The sequence below is a fragment of the Lonchura striata genome, chromosome 4 (genome assembly GCF_046129695.1).
Source record: "Lonchura striata isolate bLonStr1 chromosome 4, bLonStr1.mat, whole genome shotgun sequence".
NCBI classification, from domain to species: domain Eukaryota; kingdom Metazoa; phylum Chordata; class Aves; order Passeriformes; family Estrildidae; genus Lonchura; species Lonchura striata.
The window spans coordinates 62,324,570-62,347,253 of record NC_134606.1 but is presented as its reverse complement, the minus strand read 5'-3'; the positions used below and the strand labels follow the sequence as shown (position 1 = coordinate 62,347,253).

General features: G+C 49.3%; 2 protein-coding genes across 2 annotated transcripts; one reads left to right on the top strand and one right to left on the bottom strand.

Annotated features, from left to right (window-relative positions):
• Window positions 1-473: 473 nt before the first annotated feature.
• LOC110480942 (acrosin) lies at window positions 474-3,769 on the top strand. The gene is made up of 6 exons (XM_077783010.1): window positions 474-544; window positions 782-988; window positions 1,325-1,590; window positions 1,828-1,973; window positions 2,454-3,010; window positions 3,431-3,769. The coding sequence occupies exons 1-6, from the start codon at window positions 474-476 to the stop codon at window positions 3,582-3,584; spliced, it is 1,401 nt and encodes a 466-aa protein (XP_077639136.1). The 3' UTR covers window positions 3,585-3,769.
• A 1,823-nt stretch (window positions 3,770-5,592) lies between these two features.
• On the bottom strand, window positions 5,593-18,029 carry REELD1 (reeler domain containing 1). The gene is made up of 7 exons (XM_077782603.1): window positions 17,810-18,029; window positions 16,790-17,012; window positions 15,018-15,169; window positions 13,994-14,279; window positions 13,267-13,330; window positions 10,687-11,271; window positions 5,593-6,396 (listed from the first exon to the last, which is right to left on the bottom strand). The coding sequence occupies exons 1-7, from the start codon at window positions 18,027-18,029 to the stop codon at window positions 5,593-5,595; spliced, it is 2,334 nt and encodes a 777-aa protein (XP_077638729.1).
• Between the last annotated feature and the right edge of the window lie 4,655 nt (window positions 18,030-22,684).

Sequence of the window (22,684 nt, the reverse complement as noted above, 5' to 3'; positions counted from 1 at the left end):
CTGCGCACCCTCATCCTGCAAGCAGAGGTGTCTACAAAAAAAGCTGGAGAGGGATTTTCCACAAGAACAAGTAGTGATAGAGCCAGAGGGAATGGTTTCAAACTGAAAGAGAGCAGGTTTAGAATAGATATTAGGAAGAAATTCTTGACTGCGAGGGTGGTGAGGCACAGGCGCAGGTTGCCCAGAGAAGCTGTGGCTGCCCCATCCCTGGAAATCCTCAAGGCCCAGTTGGATGGGGCTTTGAGCAGCATCTGGTGTGAGGTGTCCCTGCCCGTGGCAGGGGCTGGAACTGGATGATCGTTAAGGTCCATTCCAACCCAAAACATTCTTGCCAGAGGCTGCAGTGCCAGGACGTGGAACCGGCTGCTCTGTGACATCAGCCCGGGGCAAGGCTGCGGCAGTGCTGCGGGCACTGCGGCTGTGCTGGTGCACGGAGGCTTTGCTCCCGCAGCTGCCACGAGCCACGGGCAGCGATGCTGCTGCTCGGTCTCCTGGTTCTGCTGGCCACGTGCCGGCCTGTGCCGGCCACGTGGAACACCTGCGAGTAAGTGGCCCCAGGCTCGGGGAGGGAGCTTGGAGCATTTTGGGGGCTCCCTGGAGAGCTTGTCCTCCGTTGCCAGGCCACAGCTTCCCAAACCCCATGGGGAAGCCTCAGTTCCTTGTGGACAGGCGCACACCCCATGGCCTTCCCTGGCGTGTTATCCCCACACACCTCGTGGGGAGCTTCTGCTGGAGCAGCAGCAAGCCATGGAGCAGGATGGAAATGGCTTTCTCCTTGCAGAGGAAGCTGTGGGCTCCGGCCCTTGACTTCTGATGAGGAGCGAGGCATGACACGCGTCGTGGGTGGCAAAAGTGCCGAGGCAGGGGCCTGGCCCTGGCTTGTCAGCATCCAAGATACCTCGGTCTCAGGCACGGGGCATCTGTGCGGAGGGTCCCTCATCAACGCACGGTGGGTCCTCACAGCAGCCCACTGCTTTGCCGACTCCAGGTAAGGAGGAGCAGGAAACAGGGATATCCCCACAACATCAGACGGTGCCCTGGCAGCAAGGGCCATGCACTTCTCCCATCTCATTTCTTTGCAGTGTGCCCAGTGCCTGGGCAATGCAGAGCTCAGCTGAGAAATTGCTCAGGAGAAGGCTGGGCACATGCCACTACTCCCTAGCAGCCCCCAGCTGACATTCCCAGAGCCTGAGGCGTGCTAGAGCAGTCACTGCCTCCATAGTGCTGCTTTCCTCTCTGCTTTGGGAAGCAGAAGGCTGGTCACTGCTGGGCTGCCACAGCTCCAGGCTCTGCTCCCTCTCACCCCTCTCTCACGTGCCTTCAGGAACATCAGCACCATGCGCCTGCTGATCGGGGCCACCCAGCTGACTGAGCCGGGCCCTGGGGCCGAGGTGCGCCTGATTAAGCGGCTGCTGGTTCACAAGGAATACGGTTCTGCCGACCAGAGGAACGACATCGCGCTGCTGGAACTGAACGAGCCCGTCCAGTGCAGCTCCTACATCCAGCTGGCCTGTGTGCCCAACGCCACGCTGAACGTGGCACAGCTGGAAACCTGCTACGTCGCTGGCTGGGGTGCCACTACGGCAAGATGTGAGTTGCCAAAAATGGAGGGCAAGCTCGATACACTGGGAAGGTGGGTTGGGCTTCCTGACAGCAGAGGCCAAAGCCAGAATCAGGCTGCCTACTCCCTAAAGGCAGACAGCAGGGACAGAGAGCTCCAGCACCTCTGTAGAGACAAAGCCAAGCCCTTTGTAGGGAAGGGGATCACCCCTAGATGGGGAAAGTGGCAGTGAGCTGCTGGGTCCTCATTCCCTTCTGTGCTCACAGCTCAGAAATCAAGTGATGTCCTGCAGGAAGCCAAGGTCCACCTTATCGATGTCCAGATCTGCAACAGCAGCGAGTGGTACCAGGGGGACATCCATACCCACAACTTGTGTGCTGGCTACCCGGAGGGTGGCATCGACACCTGCCAGGTAGGAGCGTCACTCAGTGACAAGTCACTCAGCCCCCAGCCGCACAGGCAGCACCGCCCCAACACAGCCCAGCCCCTGCTTTCCCCGGCCAGTCACTCTCAGCCCTGGCTCCTCACCTTCGCTGGGGCTTCCCACCCATTCCCTATCTGCAGGGCATAGCCCAGCGCTTCCCTTGTCTCAGAGGCCTGGCACTCTGCCGAGAAAGCCCTGCTAGTGCTCTTGGCAGTCTGGGGGTCCAGATACCAATACTGGAACATCTGTGCTCTGCACATCCAGGATCATTCTGCAGAGCTGAGAGAGAGCCTGACTTCATAGGCCCCCAACCCACTCCCAGCCAAGCTTCTGGAGGCTCCAGCACCTGAGCAGAGCCTTGCTCTGCTGGGAATACAGCTCTGGCAGGGGCTGTGAGAGAGAAGGAAGCAGCACCAGTGCTGACAGGGGCCACCAAACACCACCTTAATCCTCTCTGGTTCTCTGCAGGGTGACAGTGGGGGTCCACTCATGTGCAAAGACAACAGCGCCGACTTCTTCTGGGTTGTCGGAGTGACCAGCTGGGGGAGAGGCTGCGCCAGAGCAAAACGGCCTGGAATATACACTTCTGTTCAGCACTTCTATGACTGGATTCTCATCCAGATGGAGCTACTTCCACAAGTAGAATCTTCTCGGGCATGGAGTCATTATACAACCACCTCACAACCCTGGACTCATCATACGAATGCCCCATGGCCCACTCAGAAGCCATGGCCAAGACCACCTTCCACTTATAATCCATGGCCGAGACCACCTCCCACTCATAAGCCATGGCCAACAACAGTGCCTACTCCAAGGCCATGGCCAACAACAGTGCCTACTCAGAGGCCATGGCCAACAACAGTGCCTACTCCAAGGCCATGGCCAACAACAGTGCCTACTCAGAGGCCATGGCCAACAACAGTGCCTACTCCAAGGCCATGGCCAACAACAGTGCCTACTCAGAGGCCATGGCCAACAACACTGCCTACTCCAAGGCCATGGCCAACAACACTGCCTACTCCAAGGCCATGGCCAACAACAGTGCCTACTCAGAGGCCATGGCCAACAACAGTGCCTACTCAGAGGCCATGGCCAACAACACTGCCTACTCCAAGGCCATGGCCAACAACATCTCCCACTTATAAGCCTTGGCCAACAACACTTCCCACTCATAAGCCATGGCCAACAACAGTGCCTACTCCGAGGCCATGGCCAACAACACTGCCTACTCCGAGGCCATGGCCAACAACATCTCCCACTTATAAGCCATGGCCAACAACACTTCCCACTCATAAGCCATGGCCAACAACAGTGCCTACTCCGAGGCCATGGCCAACAACACTGCCTACTCCGAGGCCATGGCCAACAACATCTCCCACTTATAAGCCATGGCCAACAACACTTCCCACTCATAAGCCATGGCCAACAACACTGCCTACTCCAAGGCCATGGCCAGAACCAACCCCCACTCAGAAGCCAACTTCGATACCCACACCAGTGGAAGAAGTTAACAACTGCCCATTTCCACTCAAGAAGCTGATGGAATTCTTCACTCAGATCAAGGAGCTCCTGAAGAACCTACAGGGAATCCCAGTTTGAGCAGGAGAATGGACAGGATCCAGTGCAGGTTGCATGGGACTGTGACTGTTTCCTGCTGAGGCAGCGCCTGCTGATCCAAAGGCCGCCTCAGTGCTGAAGGCCTGCTCTGTCCTGCCCACGTTGCTCCTCTACACATATACAAGTGCTGATGTTGACTTAGTTACTGAAATAAAGTTGCCTATGTTTGCAGTTAACCATGCTTTCAGTCCAGTTTGGTCTCCTGGGCAAGGCAAGGACTTCCTTGCCCAGGATCTGCAAAATGAGGCTGCCTCAGACCACTTGGACACAAAGAGACTCACTCTAAAGGGCTGGAACTGTGGTCAAAGAGGAGAGTGCTCAGAGCCACCACAGGATGGAGAAGACTGGCAGATCAAGGCTAGGAAGAGGACAGGAGGAGACAATGTCACATGCAGAGACACCTTGGGGAGGGACATACTGAGGCACAGAAGCTGGTGACTGGGGCCTGACAAAAGCCTTAGCTAACAGAGCAGACCTGGGAAGCTCCTGAGCACGACAAGCAAAATTTCTGACTGTCACAAAGACAGGGAGAAGCTGAAAGGAGCTACAATGTCCTAAGGAAGAACATGATTTCACAGGTAACAAAGGGATTGATGTGTGAGGTGGCCACACCTCAGAGATGTTTGAAGGAAGAGTTGGGGTCATTCTGGGGAGAAGAATCTGGTAGAAGCAGAAGGACCCAGGAAACCACATCTGTAATGCCATGGAAGGCCAAGGTGAACTAGTTAACAGCGCCTGAAATACATGGGACAAATCATCTGTTCACAGGTGGGACAAGCCTTGGATTCAGGTGGAACAGACAGCAGGGAGGAGAGAAGGGCAGAGAAAGAGAGCAGCAAAGGAAGATGAGGGGGATGTGTAAGCATGGCAGATAGGGAGAAGGGAGGATCAAGGAACCAGTCTCACAGACACAAGTGGCATCCTTGCCTCACATTCCAGGTGCCACCACTGCCCTTTTCAGTGTGGGCCCAGAACAGCACTAGCCATTGTAGACATCAAGGACAGGGAGCCTCCCAGAGGATGCTGCTGTGGCTGACGTGGCCAGCATGGACTGTGCTGCATCCATGTTTCCTGTGCTTTGCACAGGAAGGATGACACTGTGTGGGTATCTCTGGCATATTTGACTTGTGCTGCACTGCTCGCCTGCCATGGCTGTAACCAGATTGGACATGTGCATGCTGTCTGCAGGAGCCATGTACTCTAGTGGGTGTTTTTTGGGAAGGCCACACAGGGTGTTTTCCTGCAGGCTGTTAACAGGAAGTTCTGGAGCCCCTGCAAACAGATGGGCTAGAATAATGCTGGAGAGGGATTTTTTTACAAGGGCAAACAGTAAGGGGACAAGAAGGAATGTCTTTAAATTGAAGGTAAATTTAGAATAGATATTAGGAAGAAATTCTTCTCAACCAGAAGAATTCAGTGACTTCAAAGCCACAGTCAAAGCAAATGTCACAACCATCTCCTCCTCAGAGATGGAAAAAGCCTGTCACAGTCATTACCCTGACACAAGCACCTACCAGCAGCTTCGAACTGCTCATTCAAATGCCAAGTGACAGGCAGATGTTTCCAGTAAGAAATACAGCCCTCTCTGAGCCTTTGGTTGCATCACCCACCAGGACAGCATTGCCTCAGCCTTCTCTGGCTGGGGCTGTGACCTGCTGGAGTCGCTTGAGCTCAGCCGAGCTCAGCTCTGACCATGGGGCCCAGACAGACCGTGTGGCACTGCTGGAACTGGAGAGAGGTTTGATTTTTCTTGTCATAGACGTCTTCGTTAGGAGGAAGCTGTCATGAGAAGGGGACATAAGACAACTTACACCCTGCCTATTGTTTTCCCAGCAGCGTTCGTATGGTGGATTTCTAGAAGAAAATATCCCCGCAAACTGCAATTGGGAATTTAAAATAGCACTGGGGGGAACTGTGTATGCTGTGTAGTGGCTTGATAATTAAGACGGAGTCTAAACCCTGCAAGCTGAGATGCAAGCGCGGAGAAGGATTACAAACCCTCCCTCCGCCCCGGGCTCCCCGCCATCGCCGGGACAACGCTGCCCCCTGGCGGCGGCCGGCGGGACCGCGGGCGGGCGGCGCTGCCCTGGGCAGTGCCCGGGGATGATCCCGGGGGCGGCCCGGGAGCGCGGGCGATCCTTCCCGGGAGCGCGGGCGGCGCGCGATCCTTCCCGGGAGCGCGGGCGATCCTTCCCGGGAGCGCGGGCGCCGCGCGATCCTTCCCGGGAGCGCGGGCGATCCTTCCCGGGAGCGCGGGCGATCCTTCCCGGGAGCGCGGGCGGCGCGCGATCCTTCCCGGGAGCGCGGGCGATCCTTCCCGGGAGCGCGGGCGATCCTTCCCGGGAGCGCGGGCGCCGCGCGATCCTTCCCGGGAGCGCGGGCGATCCTTCCCGGGAGCGCGGGCGATCCTTCCCGGGAGCGCGGGCGATCCTTCCCGGGAGCGCGGGCGCCGCGCGATCCTTCCCGGGAGCGCGGGCGATCCTTCCCGGGAGCGTGGGCGCCGCGCGATCCCTGCCCGGGAGCGCGGGCGCTGCGCGATCCTTCCCGGGAGCGCGGGCGCCGCGCGATCCTTCCCGGGAGCGCGGGCGCTGCGCGATCCTTCCCGGGAGCGCGGGCGCTGCGCGATCCCTGCCCGGGAGCGCGGGCGCTGCGCGATCCTTCCCGGGAGCGCGGGCGCTGCGCGGTCCCTGCCCGGGAGCGCGGGCGCTGCGCGATCCCTGCCCGCGGCCGCGCCTCTGACGCCGCTGCAGGCAGCCGCTGCCTCTGACACGTCGCGTTGGTGCTGCCTTACACACTGGCAATTACTGGTGACACCTGACTTCGACTGGGTTAAATATTTTCCCACTCCGGGCCGTGTGTTTGCACAGGAAGGATCAGCAAGTCACGTCTGCTGCCGTTCCCTCTGCACCAGCTGCCCGATGTCCTTGGTACCTGGCCGTCAGTTCTTAATGTACATCAACATGCGCTGATATACAGCCAGCCTGATCTTTGACTCACCTTTGGAACAGCAACACATTTTCTCAACAACAAATTATACTTTGACATTAGAAGGTGGCAATCTGTAATGGATATTGCAATCTGAAGATTGAAAGAGACTATCTGTGATCTTTGTCCTCAGCCGAGCAAGCTGGAGTCTCTCTTCCCTCCTACACATTATTTGATTGTGGGACATAACCTTGGGATGTACTAATAATCATTAGTCAGAGCTGATGTATCCATAACAGGCCTGCCCTGCTCAGGGAGGGAGATGTTCTTTAGAACAGTAGTAAATCAGCAAAACATGCACTTAAATATACAGTAAAATGTGGTTTGAGACACGGTCCTTCATACATCATGTAACAAAATGTTTTATTGAGAGAGTCACACACGGTCTAGTGAGGAAAGAGGGCTGCCAAGACAAAACCTGTGAAGGGGAAACAGTTCAGTGGCAGGAAGGGGCTGGGAGGGATCTCTGAGCAGCTCCTGGTCCAGGGGAAGTATTGACTCCCCAAGTCTTTCTCTACTCCCCAAGTCCTTCTCTGCCCTTTCATAGCCTCAGACAAGCTGGCAGGAGAGAGAAGGGAAGGCACAGGCAGGAAAGGAGCCCTGTAGAGCTGTCCAGACACAATGAGCCTTAAAGGCCTGGCAGACACAGTGAAAGGGTCAGCTTGCCAGGAGGAGTGAGAGATCCGTTCTGCTGTTCACCAGCTTTGCAGGTCAGGCTGCTACTTTTCATTTGGTGTTGCTGCTAAGCAGCTGTCTTTTAGGAGCTGAATGTTGCAGGAACTGTTAGAGCATCTCCTTTTCTTTTTTTAAACAGGCATTTGTCATTATTATTTAAATCTGAGTGAATAAATAACACATGCATCTGCTAAATGTTTTACTCTCTGGGTTCCTGACCTTGCTGCTTTGCCTTCCTTGGTTTTGTGGTGCTGAGTAGTTGCAGAAATTGTGCCAAAAGGGCTGGCCAAGCCAGCCAGCCAGATTCTGAAATGCCTGGAGCTGCATCCACACTGATCTGGGAGAGCCTGAGCTCACACATCCCTGCTGACTGTGATTGCTGGGCCCACAGGGCCCTGGGGCTTCACCTATGAGTCCTGTCACCCTTCTTGCAGCTGGCCAAATCAGTGCATGTCTGGCTTTTTTTGCTTACTAGTGACAATTCAACCAATGCAAGAAATGTCTGTGATATCCAAGCTTTGGATCCGCTGTCTTGTTTAGTGCAACCTCTTCACATTATATTTTGTTAATTATATATTTTTTTTCTTGAGTAAGGATAGCTCAAGCATTGCAATAGCCATAGACATTTTTATCGCCAAAACTGTGTTTGATGCCTGTTTGGCTGGTGGAGAGATAAGCTCAGGATAGGTGTGCATTAGCTGCTTTCAGTACTTCTGACCCCAGACCGTGTCACTTCACTGAGGGATGACAGCCTGGCATGGGCTGAGCTGCCCTGGAGGAACTGCAATCCCCAGTTCCAGCAGAATGTCTGTGACCAGCCCAGTCATGCACCTAGAGAGGGAAATAACGAAACTCTTTCACTTCTCTCTCCAGTAAATATTAGAATGGTTTGTGCCTTTGTTTTTCTAATTCTGACATTTTTTCCTCAGAAATCTGTTACAAGTGTGAGCACAGAATAATTTCCATATAAGGCATGTCAGTTAAGAATGGGGATATTTGAATGGGTTTCCTTTTAATGAATTAACCAGTGCTTGTGTTTTTAATAGCTTTTAGAAGAGATAATACCTCCATTCCTCCTGTCATGGCAACTACAACAAACAGAACATCATTCAGAAGTCAAAAAAAAGGTACAGGCACTTTAGTCTCAGCCAAGAGAGCCACAAAGTAGAAAAACTCATTACTAATTCAGAGGAGCTGAATCCCTCAGAGCTCACCATTACTGGTCTTGCAGTTATTAATACTGGAGCACATCAATTTAGCAGAAGGCAGAGTTTGGCAGAAGGCAGAATGGTGTTGAAGTGTCATTCTCCCAATCAAACACTTCTATGAGGCCTTCCCTTGCTCTAGTCAGCCTAGAAAGAAGCAATGCTGGGTTGTGAGGAAAGAGCTGAGGAGAGGAAGGTTCTGGTTTTATAGCCAGAGCAGTCTGGTAATATTAATCCTAGAGAAACAGTGAAAGAGGCCATAGGTATTTGTAATTTATTCATAAACAGCTATGCCATCATAAGAAACTTTTTAAAATAATATGTGATAGTTCTTTAAATATTTAAGCATTTGTTGACCTATTTTCTCAGTTAATTAGGATTTTTTTTTTTTTTTGGCTGCATTAGCAATGACTTGAGTGCAGTCTGTTTTAGTGACTACACAGTTCAGCTACACTGGGTTACAGAAACATGATTTCTTTCTAAGCCACATGACATGGGAGAGGAATGCCATTTTAAGTGTCTAGATGTGTGCTTAAAAACCTGGAGATTTACTAGTAGGTAGGGCATAAGTTCAATTAGCGAATATAAAACCATTCACCTGGCATCCTTCTGAGTCCTAAACCAAACTTTGTATTTTCAATTACAGAACTACCCTTGTTTTTTTCTGCAGCAAAGGGTGCAGCTGCCCTTCTCTTCAAAATGCAGTGGTTACGAGCATCAAGCTCATCTCTGCAAGCTGCATTTGTGAGTACACTTCTTTTCTTCCTCATTTCTTTTGCCCAGGACTCACTGGGCCTAGAAGTGAAGTTGATAAAAATTTGTCCATGTGTGCAGCACACATCACAGTGCAGCAGTATGGTCAGAAACCAGCTCTTTCTGAATGCTAATGGAAGGCACTGTTAGCAAAAGCTGCACTCTGTGCATTGTGCTGGAGCTAAAGCAGGAGAACTCATGTCCCACCTGTCTGCTCTGAAGTCAGTGGTGAGGTAAGGGAGGATGTGAGAGCAGGGCTTTGACTGACTACCCAGCATGGAGATGGGCAACTAGTTGGAGATGGCCACAGAGCCCTCCTGACAGAGGGGAAGTTGTCACCAGGAAGGCTGGATGAACCATCGGAGTCCTGTCATTATCTGCTTGGTTCAGGAGGATTGCTGTGGGCTCTGATTTAGGCTGCAGCACCAAATGTAAGTTTGTCCCCCACTACATGGCTTGGGAATGACGAGCTCTAAGCTGATCCACTCTAGAAAAGGACACCAGAGGGGTCAATTCCTGCTCTCTGAAAGGCTCTAATATGTACATCTCAAGAGGATCATTATCAGGTCTATTCCTGGCTCTTTTAAAGCTGCAGTAAAATAAAACTTTACCCTTGCTGTTGTCACCTCTCCTTCTTAGGATGTGCCCAGGATCATGTTGTTTCCCAAGGGTTGCTTTAGGGGTCTCCTGCAGAAAACCACAGGGTCAGAGAGAAGTTTGCACAAACAAGGATGCTGTTAACTTCCCATGCAGCCTTTGCAGGGCATTTCCAAAGTGACCTGGGAAGAGTACTTCTCAGTCTGTGTTTCTGCACAGTGTCACTGAGCTGACTCAAAGTAAAAGACTAAATAAATGTTGGCTGTCAGGCTTCAACACGCTTCTTCATCAGGTGCAAATGGACAGGAAAGATTTTCTTCCATTTGCACCTGATGAGAAGGCATGTTTCTCCCCCAAAAGCTGGTGTCTGCCATCCTGTGTTTCACTCCATGGATCAATTCAGCATTCTTGGGATCAATGTTCTCCACTAATGAGTTATTGCTTTTTATTTTCAAATTGAAACTTGAAGTTTTGTGGCAAATATTTGTCATCCGAGGGATACCAAGTACACAGAGTCAAGCCTGTAAGCTCTTAAATGAGAAAGGTTGGGTTTGTAGTTCCTAGAAAGAAATATAATACTAGAAACTTTTTTTTCTGAGATTAAACAGGAGTCAATACCACAATGCAGAGGAAGAATTTCTATTTTTGCCTACACCCTTAAGGCAACAGAAGAAGAGTATGTCATTGCCACAGTGACAGCTAATGAGCAGATATACAATATTAATTGCAGTAAGTGTAACACACTGAGCAATCTATCAGCTTCAATCTTCTCAGCAGCTGTAGTTTAGATACATTGCTAACACCTCTGTCTGAACTGGCTGCTTTGGGTTTGTTTGCCTGTATGGCAGCACAAGGAGGAACTAAACCACCGCAGTCCTCTTCGCGCTGCGCGAGGGGCTGACCCAGTTGCACTCGGCCGGCACCAGCACGAAGCTGTTGTCCCGGACCTTTCGGAAGCGCATCACCTTCCCGTTTCCCGTGATGGTGAGGATGTCGGGCTCAGGCTCGCTGAAGGACACCTCGGCCCGCTTGTGGCAGTGCTGGGCACAGATGCAGCGCGTGGCAGCTGCCAGCAGCAGCCCCAGCGCGGCCGTGCAGACCAGGAGGATGCCAAGTTGGGCTGCAAGGAGTCGGGTTCCTCTGCCAGGGCCTTCCCCTATCCCAGGAACAGCAGATTCGGGAGCTGGTCTGGTCACCCATGGCAGGGTATTCCCAGCTGCCTCCTGCTCATCCTTGTCCTCCTCACTCCTGGTGCCTGCTTCCTCTGGCTGTGGTGCCAACTCTCTTCCTGCCATTTGCCTTGATGCCGAGGACAAATTGCCAGCAGCACTGGCATCACCAAGCCAGGCTGTGGTTGCAGCGATGTTGCCCAGGTGAGTGCGTACGTGCAGGGCAGAGGGAGATGCTGTCACACGTAAGGAGGCTTTCAAGATGGTCCCACTCTCAGTACTGCCCTTTGGAAGCAAAATCATGCCAAAATGTGCAGTGAGGGAAGCAAAAAGAGTTCTTTCTACCTACCTCATGGAATACTTCAACTCTATTTCTAATGCCCTTGTATCCCTCTGGCTTTATATTAACTCTTCTCTATTCCCTGTTTACTCGGCAGATTTTAGAAAATGAAGCAGATGCAACCCTGCTTGATCCACACCAGAATTGCCATGGAGGAACAAGACACTCCAGCTGGTCCCAGGAGAAAGGTAGTGTGGGTTGGAGGGGCAAAGGTGAAGGAGAGGAAGGTCACTTATAAGTCTAACTAAATGTCTGCAGTTTCTGTTGTGGTGGTGGTATTTTTCACAGGCATCATTATCACAAAATGATATCACTTAAACAATTCCCACCTTGAATGGCATCAGGGTCATGCTGAAAGGGCAGGTGTGATTTTCCCAGCCAAGCTGTGTGTGTAGGCTGTGTGTGGGATTCAGTATTGCCCTTCTGAGGCTATGGAGTGGACAGACACGGAAGACTTGGGATGGCCTTTGCCATCAGCAGTTTTGGGGCATTCAAATATAACCCATAAACTCTCCCCAAAGCCTGTCTTGCTTTCTCAGTTTACACAGCCAGTCTGAAATCTTCTGCCCCTCCACCCATTTTTGTGGGAATGTAGGTTCCTGCCTGGGCCTGTTTCTGGGCACTGTCTGGTTCCATGTACCTTATTTTAACTGTCACAAAATGCCAGCTGCTTCACACCAGTTCTGCAGCCCAGGCTTTGCTGCAGGTATCATCCAAGACTAACTGGGGAACAAGCATGCGATTTAGGAGGCCCACAATGAATTTTTCCATTCCCACTATGCACCTGAGCCCCCATCCAAAATCTGCAAAGTGTACTGGAGTTTTTAATTTGGCTCCACTGAGATTTGGATCTGGCTCTCAGTAGCTGGCACCTCTCCAGCCTGTCCAGCCCAGCAGGCTTTTTCACACATCCATTAATTACACCAGAGAAACTCTCACCCTCTACCATCATTAGTGATTTCTAAAGCTTCCTGGGAAGACAGTGTGACAGGAGCACAAAGCTGAGGTAGGAGCCCTGGCAAGCTGTGAAGCAAAGTAGTGGAGGGTCAGAGCATCCTTTGTGGAAGGGATGGTTTCTGAAGGTGCTATTAAAATACAGTAGTAAATAGAAGACTTTCAGTGGCTGAACTGCAAACTGTAAAGTGACAGGCTGGCAAAGTTAGAATTGATTGTGTATGGATCACTTGCCCTCAAAATGCAAACTCCGTACTGTAAGGATATGCTGCAGGACTTGGGACTTTGGGATAGAAAATGGAACTGCTCGCAAGTCCTTGCCCTGTCTCAACTAATTTCTCCTTTCTTTTCATACTCTTCCCCATTCTTGCCTAATTTCTCAGTGTTTTTGTTTTATTATGCTTTTCTGATCTTGCCTTGTACAATAACTCTTCCTTCCCTTTGGTTTATATCTACTGCCAGTTCTCCACTTCTCTCCATGGCTTCGCCAGGTGCTCATGGTTCACATCTCTCCTTTACTTGTTCTCTGTCCTCTGCTCCTTCCTAAATATTTCTGGCTCATTCTGTTCTGTATGTCCCCTTTCTCTTTTATTTTTGGTGAGATTATTTCTCTTTCTCCTTTGGCATTTTGGAAACCAGGTCTAGCTCTTTCTTCTCCTTGTATTTTTCTTCTCTCCATCACCTGCATAGTGGACTTACCCCATTAACTTTGTGTCCTGTATCTCTAAGCACATATATTTCCAAGCAGCCTGTAGTCACATCTACATAAGGGAAAGCAATTGTTTTTACAGTGGGCCTCTTAAAAACCCAGGCAGTGGGCTCAAAAAAAAAAAAAAAAAACAAAAAAAACAAGCTAGAAAGATATATAAACCCCAATTTCCAGTTAAGGAAAAAAAAAATAAAACTTTCAACAGTCTCAATGTAGTTTTACTCACTTATGACACCTACATGGGCTGCTGGAGCATCCTTCTGCCCCTGGTTCTTACCTTCCTGTTGCCTGTACACATCAAACACAAGTGTAGGGTGGCAGCACTGGCAATGCTTCCTGCACTGAAATATGGACAGAGGAAAGGCAGAGTTAGCAAGTGACACCTGTGGCTCACACTACCAAGAAGTGCTGCTCCTTAGAGCAGTTTTGGGAGGCATGCAGTTAATGTGGATCATACAACCTGTATTTTGAATTATGCCTGATCATTGATTCCTATCCCCAACATTTTCGCCCACAATATGAAATGTTGCATGAAAGCTCATGCAGCTCAAATCTTCTAAAACTTCTGAGCAGACATCCCCAAACCCAAATTTCATAATTTCTTTGCATCCTTTATTTTCTCCTTTTCCCTGCAGATGGAGAAATAGGTCTGCTGAGTTCACTGTTTCACTGAATATTTGTATGCACTTTCAGAAAAATGTTATAACAGTCGATAGTTTTTATCACATCTTTCCCCCGCCTGGCCAGTCCCCCACTGTGCTGAGCAACACATTGTTGGGTTCTTAGGTGTTTTGGATTTTCTCCCTGTCGCTGTCTGTCATGTGCAATATCCAAATGATGATTTCTCAAAATCTCAGCAAACAAACACTCTCTCACCTCCCCCAGACACCTTCCTACACTTAGGCGCCTTCCTACATTTTCCTTGTTCATCTGCAGGGAAACTATTACTATTTTCCTTCCCTACAAAAACTGGAGAAACAGCTTTTCCTACCACCTAGATTTACCCATTAAAGGTGCTGTTGCTGGAGTCATTGTCCTGGGAGAGGGAACCTTGCAAGGCATCCACCATTCCAACGTCTTGGGTGGGAAAGGACAGCTCCAGCCCCTGGCCTCTGGACCGGATACTCCTGCTGGACACAGCCCGCAAAGTCCGGGCTGGCTGTTTTGGCTCAGCAAAGGGACGAGTCTCCGACCCCACACCAAAATCTGGCTCTGGTGCTGGTGTTGCCATGATGCCAGTGGGGCTGGCAGGCAGCAGGGAGCCAGTGGCAGCTGCAGGAGAGAGGGGACCTTGGCCAGCAGGGAAAAAAAACAAAAATCAGGGAGAGAGGAGCAGAAGTCTATTGTCTTCGGTTTGTTTATTTCAAATCCCACTCAGGTTTGCCAAGAAGGTTTGTAACAGTGACTCTTTTATTTTCATGTCACTTATTTTTAAGAGGGCACCCACATGGAAACTAAAGCAGCAAAGCTCGCTGCCTATGTAATAGTCAAGTAAAATAATTAAAACTCAGCCTTGGTGCCATGCCAAAAATGCTGAGAAATAAATCTGATTTAGGTATAAGTAAATTCTTGGAGCATCTTACTGACCAGAGGCTGCATAAATACAACTAAATATATACCTGGAGGACAATAATCACATTTAGAGACAAATATGTTCCTCTATTTAGGCAACATTGCTAATTGCACTTCCTTCTCTTCAAGAGCTGAGGTTTTAGGTAAAGTATTTCAAGATTTGCATTGAAATCATAATGCAATGGCCTTACGGCATTATGGCACTGGCAACCCCATTTAACTTTCTGGTGCCCTCCTTGTATCTGGCTCCTCAAATACTGGCCCACACCTCAAATACTGACCCATACCTTCACTTCAAGGAGCTCACCATGGCCATCCCTGATCTCGGCAGACACAGGAGTTAAATGGGTCTGCCCAGCTTGTTTGGGCCACTTGTGTTGGAGACTTGGTAGAATAAGCTGTAAAACTACTCTGCAGGAGGTGTTGGTAAGAAACAGCAAGGTCTGCTCACCATACCTGTGGGGTGAGGGTCAGCTGCTCTCTGCAGGGGCGTGGGGGCTACAGCATCGGGCTTCTTGTCAGCAAGAGTCTTGTTTTGCCCTCCCTGAGCCACAACAGCAGATTCAATCTTTGCCCAGTAAACAAAGTATGACTGGACTATGGAGATGCTGTTAAAACATAATCAGGCAAGAATTTACTGGCTCTATAGCATTAGTAAAACATCTGACTGTTCGTGTAATCACAAAGACTGCTTTAATCTGAACAGAGAACCAATGCAAAAGTATTTTAAAGGATTAGTCTGTTGTACATTTTCTATTACAAATAAAAGATACCAAGTCCTATAAGAAAGATGTGGGGTAAAGAATCACCACTCAATAAATAATTAAGTTCAGCCAAAAAATGTGTGGGAACTTAAGCAAAAAAAAATATTTTAAAAAGCTGTATTACATTCATCATGTTGATAGAAATACATTTGTAAAGCTTGGACTAGCTCTGCTTACAATCTTCTGTAGGCAGGGAAACAACAGTGGTATTTATTAATTAAAACAAGCCAATGTAACTTGTACAAACAGCAGAATAGGTAAGGGGAAGAAAAAGTCTCTCTTCTCAGCCCTCTGATATTTGAGCCTGCCTAATCCTCTGCTTTTTGTCAGGTGCCAAAACCGTTGGCCAACCTTTAAGTTCACCCTGAAAGCCTTATTTAAGCTGGAGATTTTGGGAGAATTTCAGCTCAGATTGCTCAGCTGCTTCTGAGAATTATCTACGGGGAAACCAACCTAGGTTTTCCTGTGCCAGATGACACTTATGAAACATTTTTAAGCCTAAAAAGGCATTTTTCCAGATGCTGTGATGGGGTAAAAAGAAAGAGTCTATCAGATATCAGCTCGGAGGGTCAAAAGCCAGACATGAAGGAAGTATCAGAGTGGATGGCTAGGACTAGGTCTTGTTGGGATTTGTTTAGGTTTATTTGGGGATTTTTGTGAGTTTAATAGTATTTCTTTAAACTTTAATAGTGTTTTCTGATTAAAGCAATGGCCAAGAATTGGACATTCCAAGCAGCAATATTTCTGTTTCAATGAATTTTTCTTGAATCATGATGACGTGCTCCAGCCACAGCACTCTACAGGACACTTAGGTTTTGGGAAGCAGCCAAGGATCTGGCCAAGCAGTTTCTAAGTGACTTTGTAAAGTTAAATATAACAATTTAATATCTTTTGAAATGAAGAGGCACTGTGCTTCCTCTAAGGCAGTCAGTTAGATGATGTTTCATTTCATTCTAAATCATCAGAACCAAGGTATTTGGACAGTTTGGGGCTTTGGTGCAAAACAGAGATGCCAAGTTTTGACACAGTGCTCATTCTCTTTCTATTGTGAGTAATTCTGTTTACATGTAACTTTTTTTAAAAACTACCTCTTTTTTGTCTTTTTTTTTTTTTTTAAGAAGTAATATACAAGATTATCCTGTAGGCAGGGAAGTCCTATGGGCTGTATTATTTACAAAGACAGGCAATATGGTCACAGTTCTCTCTTTATGCCTTAACATTTCTGTTCCCTAAAATGCTTAAGCTGTCATCTTCCATTGCATGTATTCTGAGAAAACAGTGACCATGTAAATAAAAAGCAGCACTATGCAGCATATATTAATGGTGATTTATGCACCAGCTGGGATACTGTTGCAGCATTTGGTAAGTATTTATCTATATTGGGTTCAAGATAGAAAACCACTGTGCTGGACAGCCTGTAACTGAGAAGACACGGATTCTGATTAGGAACCAGCATGTCCTTACAAAAACTTGATGTCTCCAATGGGTTGGTCTGGTGCTTTCCATACAAAGGACAGGTTTCTCTTCAGTGACTTGTCTGAGTGTGTGACAGTGTCACCTTCTTCAAAACAGGTCAGCAGCTTGGAACTGGGAGGCAGGAAGATGAATGTGCCGGCGATTTCGTTGTTGGACACTTTGCGAGCTTGCAGCATAAAGCCCATGTAATCCCGGGTGCTTCGTACTGTCACTTTTGGAAGACAAAACACAGGACACAAAGGGATTTGTCTTGCTTTTATCTAGTGAATTGCCTGCAATGGATTTCCCAGAAAAAACCTTGGGCTACACTACTGAAAACCCCTTACTGTCTTTGTCCTCCTAGTCTGTCTTGAACATGTTAGATACAGAAGGCCAGACTTTTACCTTTGGTTTTCCAATGTGTAATTGCACACAGGATTTGCCTGAGACTTCCCCCCATCCTTCCTTGAAGATAAGCTGTTAACCACATTGGATCAGGCAGCATGCAGCCGTTTTTATGCAAGGAGGTTTGGACACCACTCTGTATGTACGCAAAAGCTCATGTTCTGCTCTCAGAGGGGTTTTGTTTTGCACAGGGATGAATGGGCAAGTGGCCAAGCTGGGGAATGGTGCCTCTCAGCTCTGTCTGCATCTGCCTGAGGAGCAGCAATGACGGGGATGTGAAATACTGCCAACCATGCCCAAGAGTCAGCTGAGTCACCCAGACCCCTTTGAGTGGTGCAGAGGGGCTGGGAAGGTGACTTTACCCACTGGAGGTGCCTCTCACGGGCCACTGCATGTAATGAGGTCTGTCGATATGGTTGAGACCCAGTTGAGATAAATGAATCCCACCCAAAGTACCCAATGCTGCAAACAGAATTCCTCTGTAAATATGTCCTTATGGCAAGAGAGGTGTTGTAGCTCACTCGGAGCAGTTATCTCTTCCCAGACCTTGCAGAGATTAATTCCATCACTTGAGATAAGTTACTGTGAATTTTTCAGATGCAGGAATGAGAAGCTGTTCCTTACCTGGCACCTTGTCTCCCGGGAAGAAGAAGGACATGTTGGTGTGGACAGTGACGTAGTTGCTGTTGGAGCTGTGCAGCTGCACCCTCAGGTGTCTGGGCATCATGTCGCTGCAGGCGGAAAGGCTCGCGCCCTGCGAGAAGGCGGCCGCGTAGGAGACCAAGCACAAGGTCGTGCAGGCCCAGCCAACAACAGCAGTGTGGGCTCTCCTGCCACCCTCCATCCTACAGCAGGAAACAACGTGGAGTTGTTCAAAGCTGTGGCTTCCCAAATGGTGCCATTGATTTATCTGATCTCCAGAGGCACCCTCCCCGCAGTCTTTAAACAAAAGAGAGTAAGTGATGTCTGTGGCACCCGGAGCTACTTTGGGAATCCACGGCATTTACATTCTGAAGTGAACTGTTCAGGCTGGGAGAGGGAAGAACCCCCCACAAGAGGATGTATTTCTTGTCAAGCTGCCCATGGAGGGTGCAGCCAGAAAAGATTTGCTCTAAAAAGTCTTGTGGGTTTTAAGAGGAGCAGGCTCTGTATAGCCACACTCAGTACCCTCCACCACTCCCAGCCCAAATGTACAGCCTGATCAATAGGGGAAACAGCTGCCCCTTGGACCTGCAGAGCTGCTGCAGGCCCCATCACATATGGGGCTAGTGCCCAGGGCAAAGCCTGTCCCTGCCTGCCATCATAGAGCCATGTCCCTGCAGTGACAGCAAAAAACACATTTCCAGATTGAACAGAGTATTGTGCCATTCTGCTTTTTCAAAATGTACTTTTCAAAGTGAAAATGAAGGGTGAGTGTGTGGCATTTATTGTAATGGATATCGCAAAGCAGGTGCTTCTGATTTTAATGCAGCGCTTTTTTCTTTTCAACATGCCTGCCTTAGATGTCATTACACTTAGAAAATGAGTAAATGTAAATAAATCAGAGGCAACAGAGGCTGAGGAAGTCTAGCTTACACCTCCCTCTCAAGCACTTCTGAAACTTGCCAGCTGACTAATGAAGCACCACTGCAAGCAGAACAATTCATGCCCAGACTAAAGCAGCAAGCAGATGGATGCAGTTTAATCTCCCGCAGCCAAGCATCCTGCCACTCCAACCAGTTGTGTGCGAGAAGATGCTTGTGAGAATCACAGGAGCCGTTGCTGACTCTTCCAGCCCTGCTGGACCAGTAGCAGGATGTCTCCTCGTCATGGAGCCAGCCTCCCTTCTGGGCACACCTAAACAGTCCTTGCTGGGTAAGATTTCTCGCCGGAGCTCATGGAAGTAGCCCCGAGCAGCAGCTCTTTCCCTTGGGTGCTGCCCCGGCTGTGCTGTTTCCCATCCCGCCCTCCTGTGCCCATCCCCGCGGGGAGCAGCGCTGCTGCCCGGGGCTGCCCGGGCTCAGGCTGCCGATGCCGCCGGCGCTTACCTTGGGACACGTTCGCTGCCGGGCTCGCTGCCACCACTGCCCTGCCAGCCTGCGGAGACCCATCCTTTCAGGGACCTCCTCGCCTGCTCCTCTAATGGGAAGCGCAGCAGCTGTTACTGCTAATACCCACCACCCACGGCAGCTCTCTGCCAGTGCCCAAATCCTGCTTTAATCATACTCGGTATTTTCTTCACATCCTACCCTGTGATTTTTTTTTTTTTTTTTTTTTTTTTTTTTTTTTTTTGGTGTGTGTGTGTGTGTGTTTGTTTTGGTTTGGTTTGGGTTTTTTTGGGGGTTTTTTTGGTGTTTTTTTTGGTTTTTTGTAGGTTGGGGTTTTTTTGTTGGGTTGTTTTTTTTTTTTTTTGTGTGTGTGTGTGTGCGCGTGTGTGTTAGATCTCCAAGTTTCTTCAATGAAAACAAAGGCAAGTAGTGCGGAAGGAAAGGGGACACCCACAGCAAATCATGAGGTTTGTGTAGGACACACTGAAACTCCTTTGCAGAAGTGCAGGATGATGGGACTTTCTCCTCTGTTACCCTCCCCACACACACATCCCTTCTTCCATACTGAAGCAAAGCAAAGCAAAGCCACATCAACTCCCCAGCTCCCTCCATGTGCCCCCAGCAGTGTGCCCTGTCTCTCATGCTTACATGTGATTAATTTTGGCAGTAAAAGCAGAATTTTGCTATAAAGGCTGGGAAGGTTCATCCCATGTGCCAGCCTTGCCAGAAAGAGTCATCAACACCCCACAAATCCCCCTAAGCTGGCACAGGGGACCAAACATGTGCTAAGTATGACTGTCCCCTGGCACATGAGCTGTATTCATGACCAGGCTGTCAGCCCTACTCCTTGCCCGAGCTTTGCTGCAGCTGTGCTGGCAGTCGGTGGCAGAGCTGATCCTGTCCCCTGTCACTGCAGACTGCTCTGGTGATCAGGGCTCTCTGATGATCCTGCCCACTGCCACCAGGCTCACCCTGCCAATGGCTCATTTCTGCCGGTCGTGCCTTATCTGCGATCCTGCTTGGGATCTGACCACTGTGTGAGTCTGTCCAGAGGGGGCATCCTGGTGACTTCTGCCTAGGGCAAGCCCCAGAAACTGGGGACAAGTTTGCAGATGCTTCACTTATTAATGTTGTTCCCATCAGCCTGCCTCCTCTACAGCCTGTCTTTTGGAAGAGACACAAAATGCCAGGCTGGCACAGAGGTTCTGCTGCTGACTGACATCCCAGGTCTCAGCGGTTAAACGGGTTGGAAAGTATGGAAACTGGTGGTACTGGGCTCTCATCAGCCTGCTCTTCTCTGCATTTGAAAGACGCCTTGAAATCACTGAATATCAAGATATAATGTAAGTCTTGTAGTTTTCTTTACTCAGGGGAAGCAGAGCATAGTTCAGGGGGAGAGAGGATAAGTTTGCATTCTTGATTCTGTTCCAGCTTGTAACTGCCCATCCTTCATGCACAAGTGAATAAATTTATGCTGTATTGATGATGAATCCTTTCCTGAAACCAGCTAGTCCCTTACGTTTTTTTCTTCCTAACTTATTCCTAAAATCAGTGAGGAAAATTTCTCCACTGACTCCCACCTGGGAGGGAAAAGTGAGGGGAAAAGAGGGAAAAGTGGCCAAGGGCAGAATCTGAAACAGCAGTGTTTGGTGTTCCCTGGAGCACAATGCAAAGCTATGGAGAGAAGAGGCTCAAACAGATCCAACCCATGTATAACAGCAGAGGACGTAGGGCTGGACTGAACTGTCCATGCTGACTCTCAAGGCTGCAGCAGCCTCTGGCAGGGCACGCTGCTGTTCACAGGTTCAGCAGCACCAGTCAGATGGCACTGCCTGGACAGTGTTAATTGCTGGGCTGATCTGAAATACGGCATTACACAGCATTCATCCTCACTGCCTGCTCTCAAACACAGGAACTCTGGCTTCAAAGCCACAGTCAAAGCAAATGTCACAACCATCTCCTCCTCAGAGATGGAAAAAGCCTGTCACAGTCATTACCCTGACACAAGCACCTACCAGCAGCTTCGAACTGCTCATTCAAATGCCAAGTGACAGGCAGATGTTTCCAGTAAGAAATACAGCCCTCTCTGAGCCTTTGGTTGCATCACCCACCAGGACAGCATTGCCTCAGCCTTCTCTGGCCGGGGCTGTGACCTGCTGGAGTCGCTTGAGCTCAGCCGAGCTCAGCTCTGACCATGGGGCCCAGACAGACCGTGTGGCACTGCTGGAACTGGAGAGAGGTTTGATTTTTCTTGTCAGGAGAAGGGGACATAAGACAACTTACACCCTGCCTATTGTTTTCCCAGCAGTGTTCATGTTTCATGGATTTCTAGAAGAAAAGAAACCTCACAGACCACAGCTGGGAATTTGAAATAACACTAGGACAACTGTGCATACTCTGTAGTGACTTGATAATTAAGATAGCGTATAAACCATATAACTTGAAATGCCACTGATGAGTGCACAGAAGGATTATAAACCCCATAACATCACAGGTTCTGTGGTGCAGAAACTTTGTCCTTCTTGCAGGCTGTTTCTACATCTCCACATCACCAGGGCACAACAGGGCCAGCAGACGTGGAACAGGTGCAGTGGAGATCAGTATGTAATATGGGCATGGACATAAGAAACTCAGAGCTGACACTCCAGAGCAAGCTGGTTGCTTCATTGACAGGTAGGGAAATACTTTGCTGCTGCAAGGTAATAAGGGTTTTAATGAGTTTGAAGTTCCTCCTGGTCAGCTGGCAGCCACCTGAATCCTGTGAGCAAAGCTTGAGGGGGCTTAGGGAAGAGTGGACAGGTTGATCAAGTAGAGAGCTTGAAGGGACTAACAGTTGAGTTCAGATCACAAGGAACTGATCATTAAACTAGCGAAGCTGGCAGCACCACCTTATTAAGAATATTTCAAGTCATCTTTAAAACAAAGAGTAGTGTCCAGCTGTGAGATGAGTGGTTAGAAACCCATGGTAGTCCCAGAGGGAGAACAGAGAACTATCTCCAAATTAGCATTTCATGGGCTGACCTATGCATATCTGTGCCTCTGTGTTTGGGGAGACTAGGATGTTTTTCTGATATTAGTTAAGCAAAACTAGGGTTGGCAGAAGTACTGGCAGGTCCTCCCCCTTTTATCCAGTTGGCTCTTCTTGCTGTTCTTCTGTCACTTACTGAAGTGTGACAGTGACTAAAATGTCACTGCTAGGAACAAACTGGCACATATGCATGCAACATACATTGTGAGCCTCTTTCCCTTACAAATTCAAACCAAAATAACCCTTTATGTGGTAACTACTGCAGAACAGCTGCAACCTGGGCAGCTGTTCTGCTCTAGAGGAGGGTTTGAGGGGAGGGAATAGAGAGAGAGGCAAGGCCTAGCAACAAATAGCTTAATGATTGCTTTAATAAGACTAAGATAAGGAATACAGACAGCAGGTAAAATGAACATGCCCTCAGATGCTGGGCTCCTCACAAGCACA

Coding starts and splice junctions, on each gene's coding strand:
- REELD1 (XM_077782603.1), bottom strand. CDS start 18,029: ATGGAGGGTGGCAGGAGAGCCCACACTGCTGTTGTTGGCTGGGCCTGC. Junction 14,280..15,017: donor AGCTGACCCTCACCCCACAG/GTATGGTGAGCA, acceptor CTGCTGGCCAAG/GTCCCCTCTCTCCTGCAGCT. Junction 6,397..10,686: donor GCAGCGCGAAGAGGACTGCG/GTGGTTTAGTTC, acceptor AGTAATTGCCAG/TGTGTAAGGCAGCACCAACG.
- LOC110480942 (XM_077783010.1), top strand. CDS start 474: ATGCTGCTGCTCGGTCTCCTGGTTCTGCTGGCCACGTGCCGGCCTGTG. Junction 989..1,324: donor CACTGCTTTGCCGACTCCAG/GTAAGGAGGAGC, acceptor ACGTGCCTTCAG/GAACATCAGCACCATGCGCC. Junction 1,974..2,453: donor GTGGCATCGACACCTGCCAG/GTAGGAGCGTCA, acceptor GGTTCTCTGCAG/GGTGACAGTGGGGGTCCACT.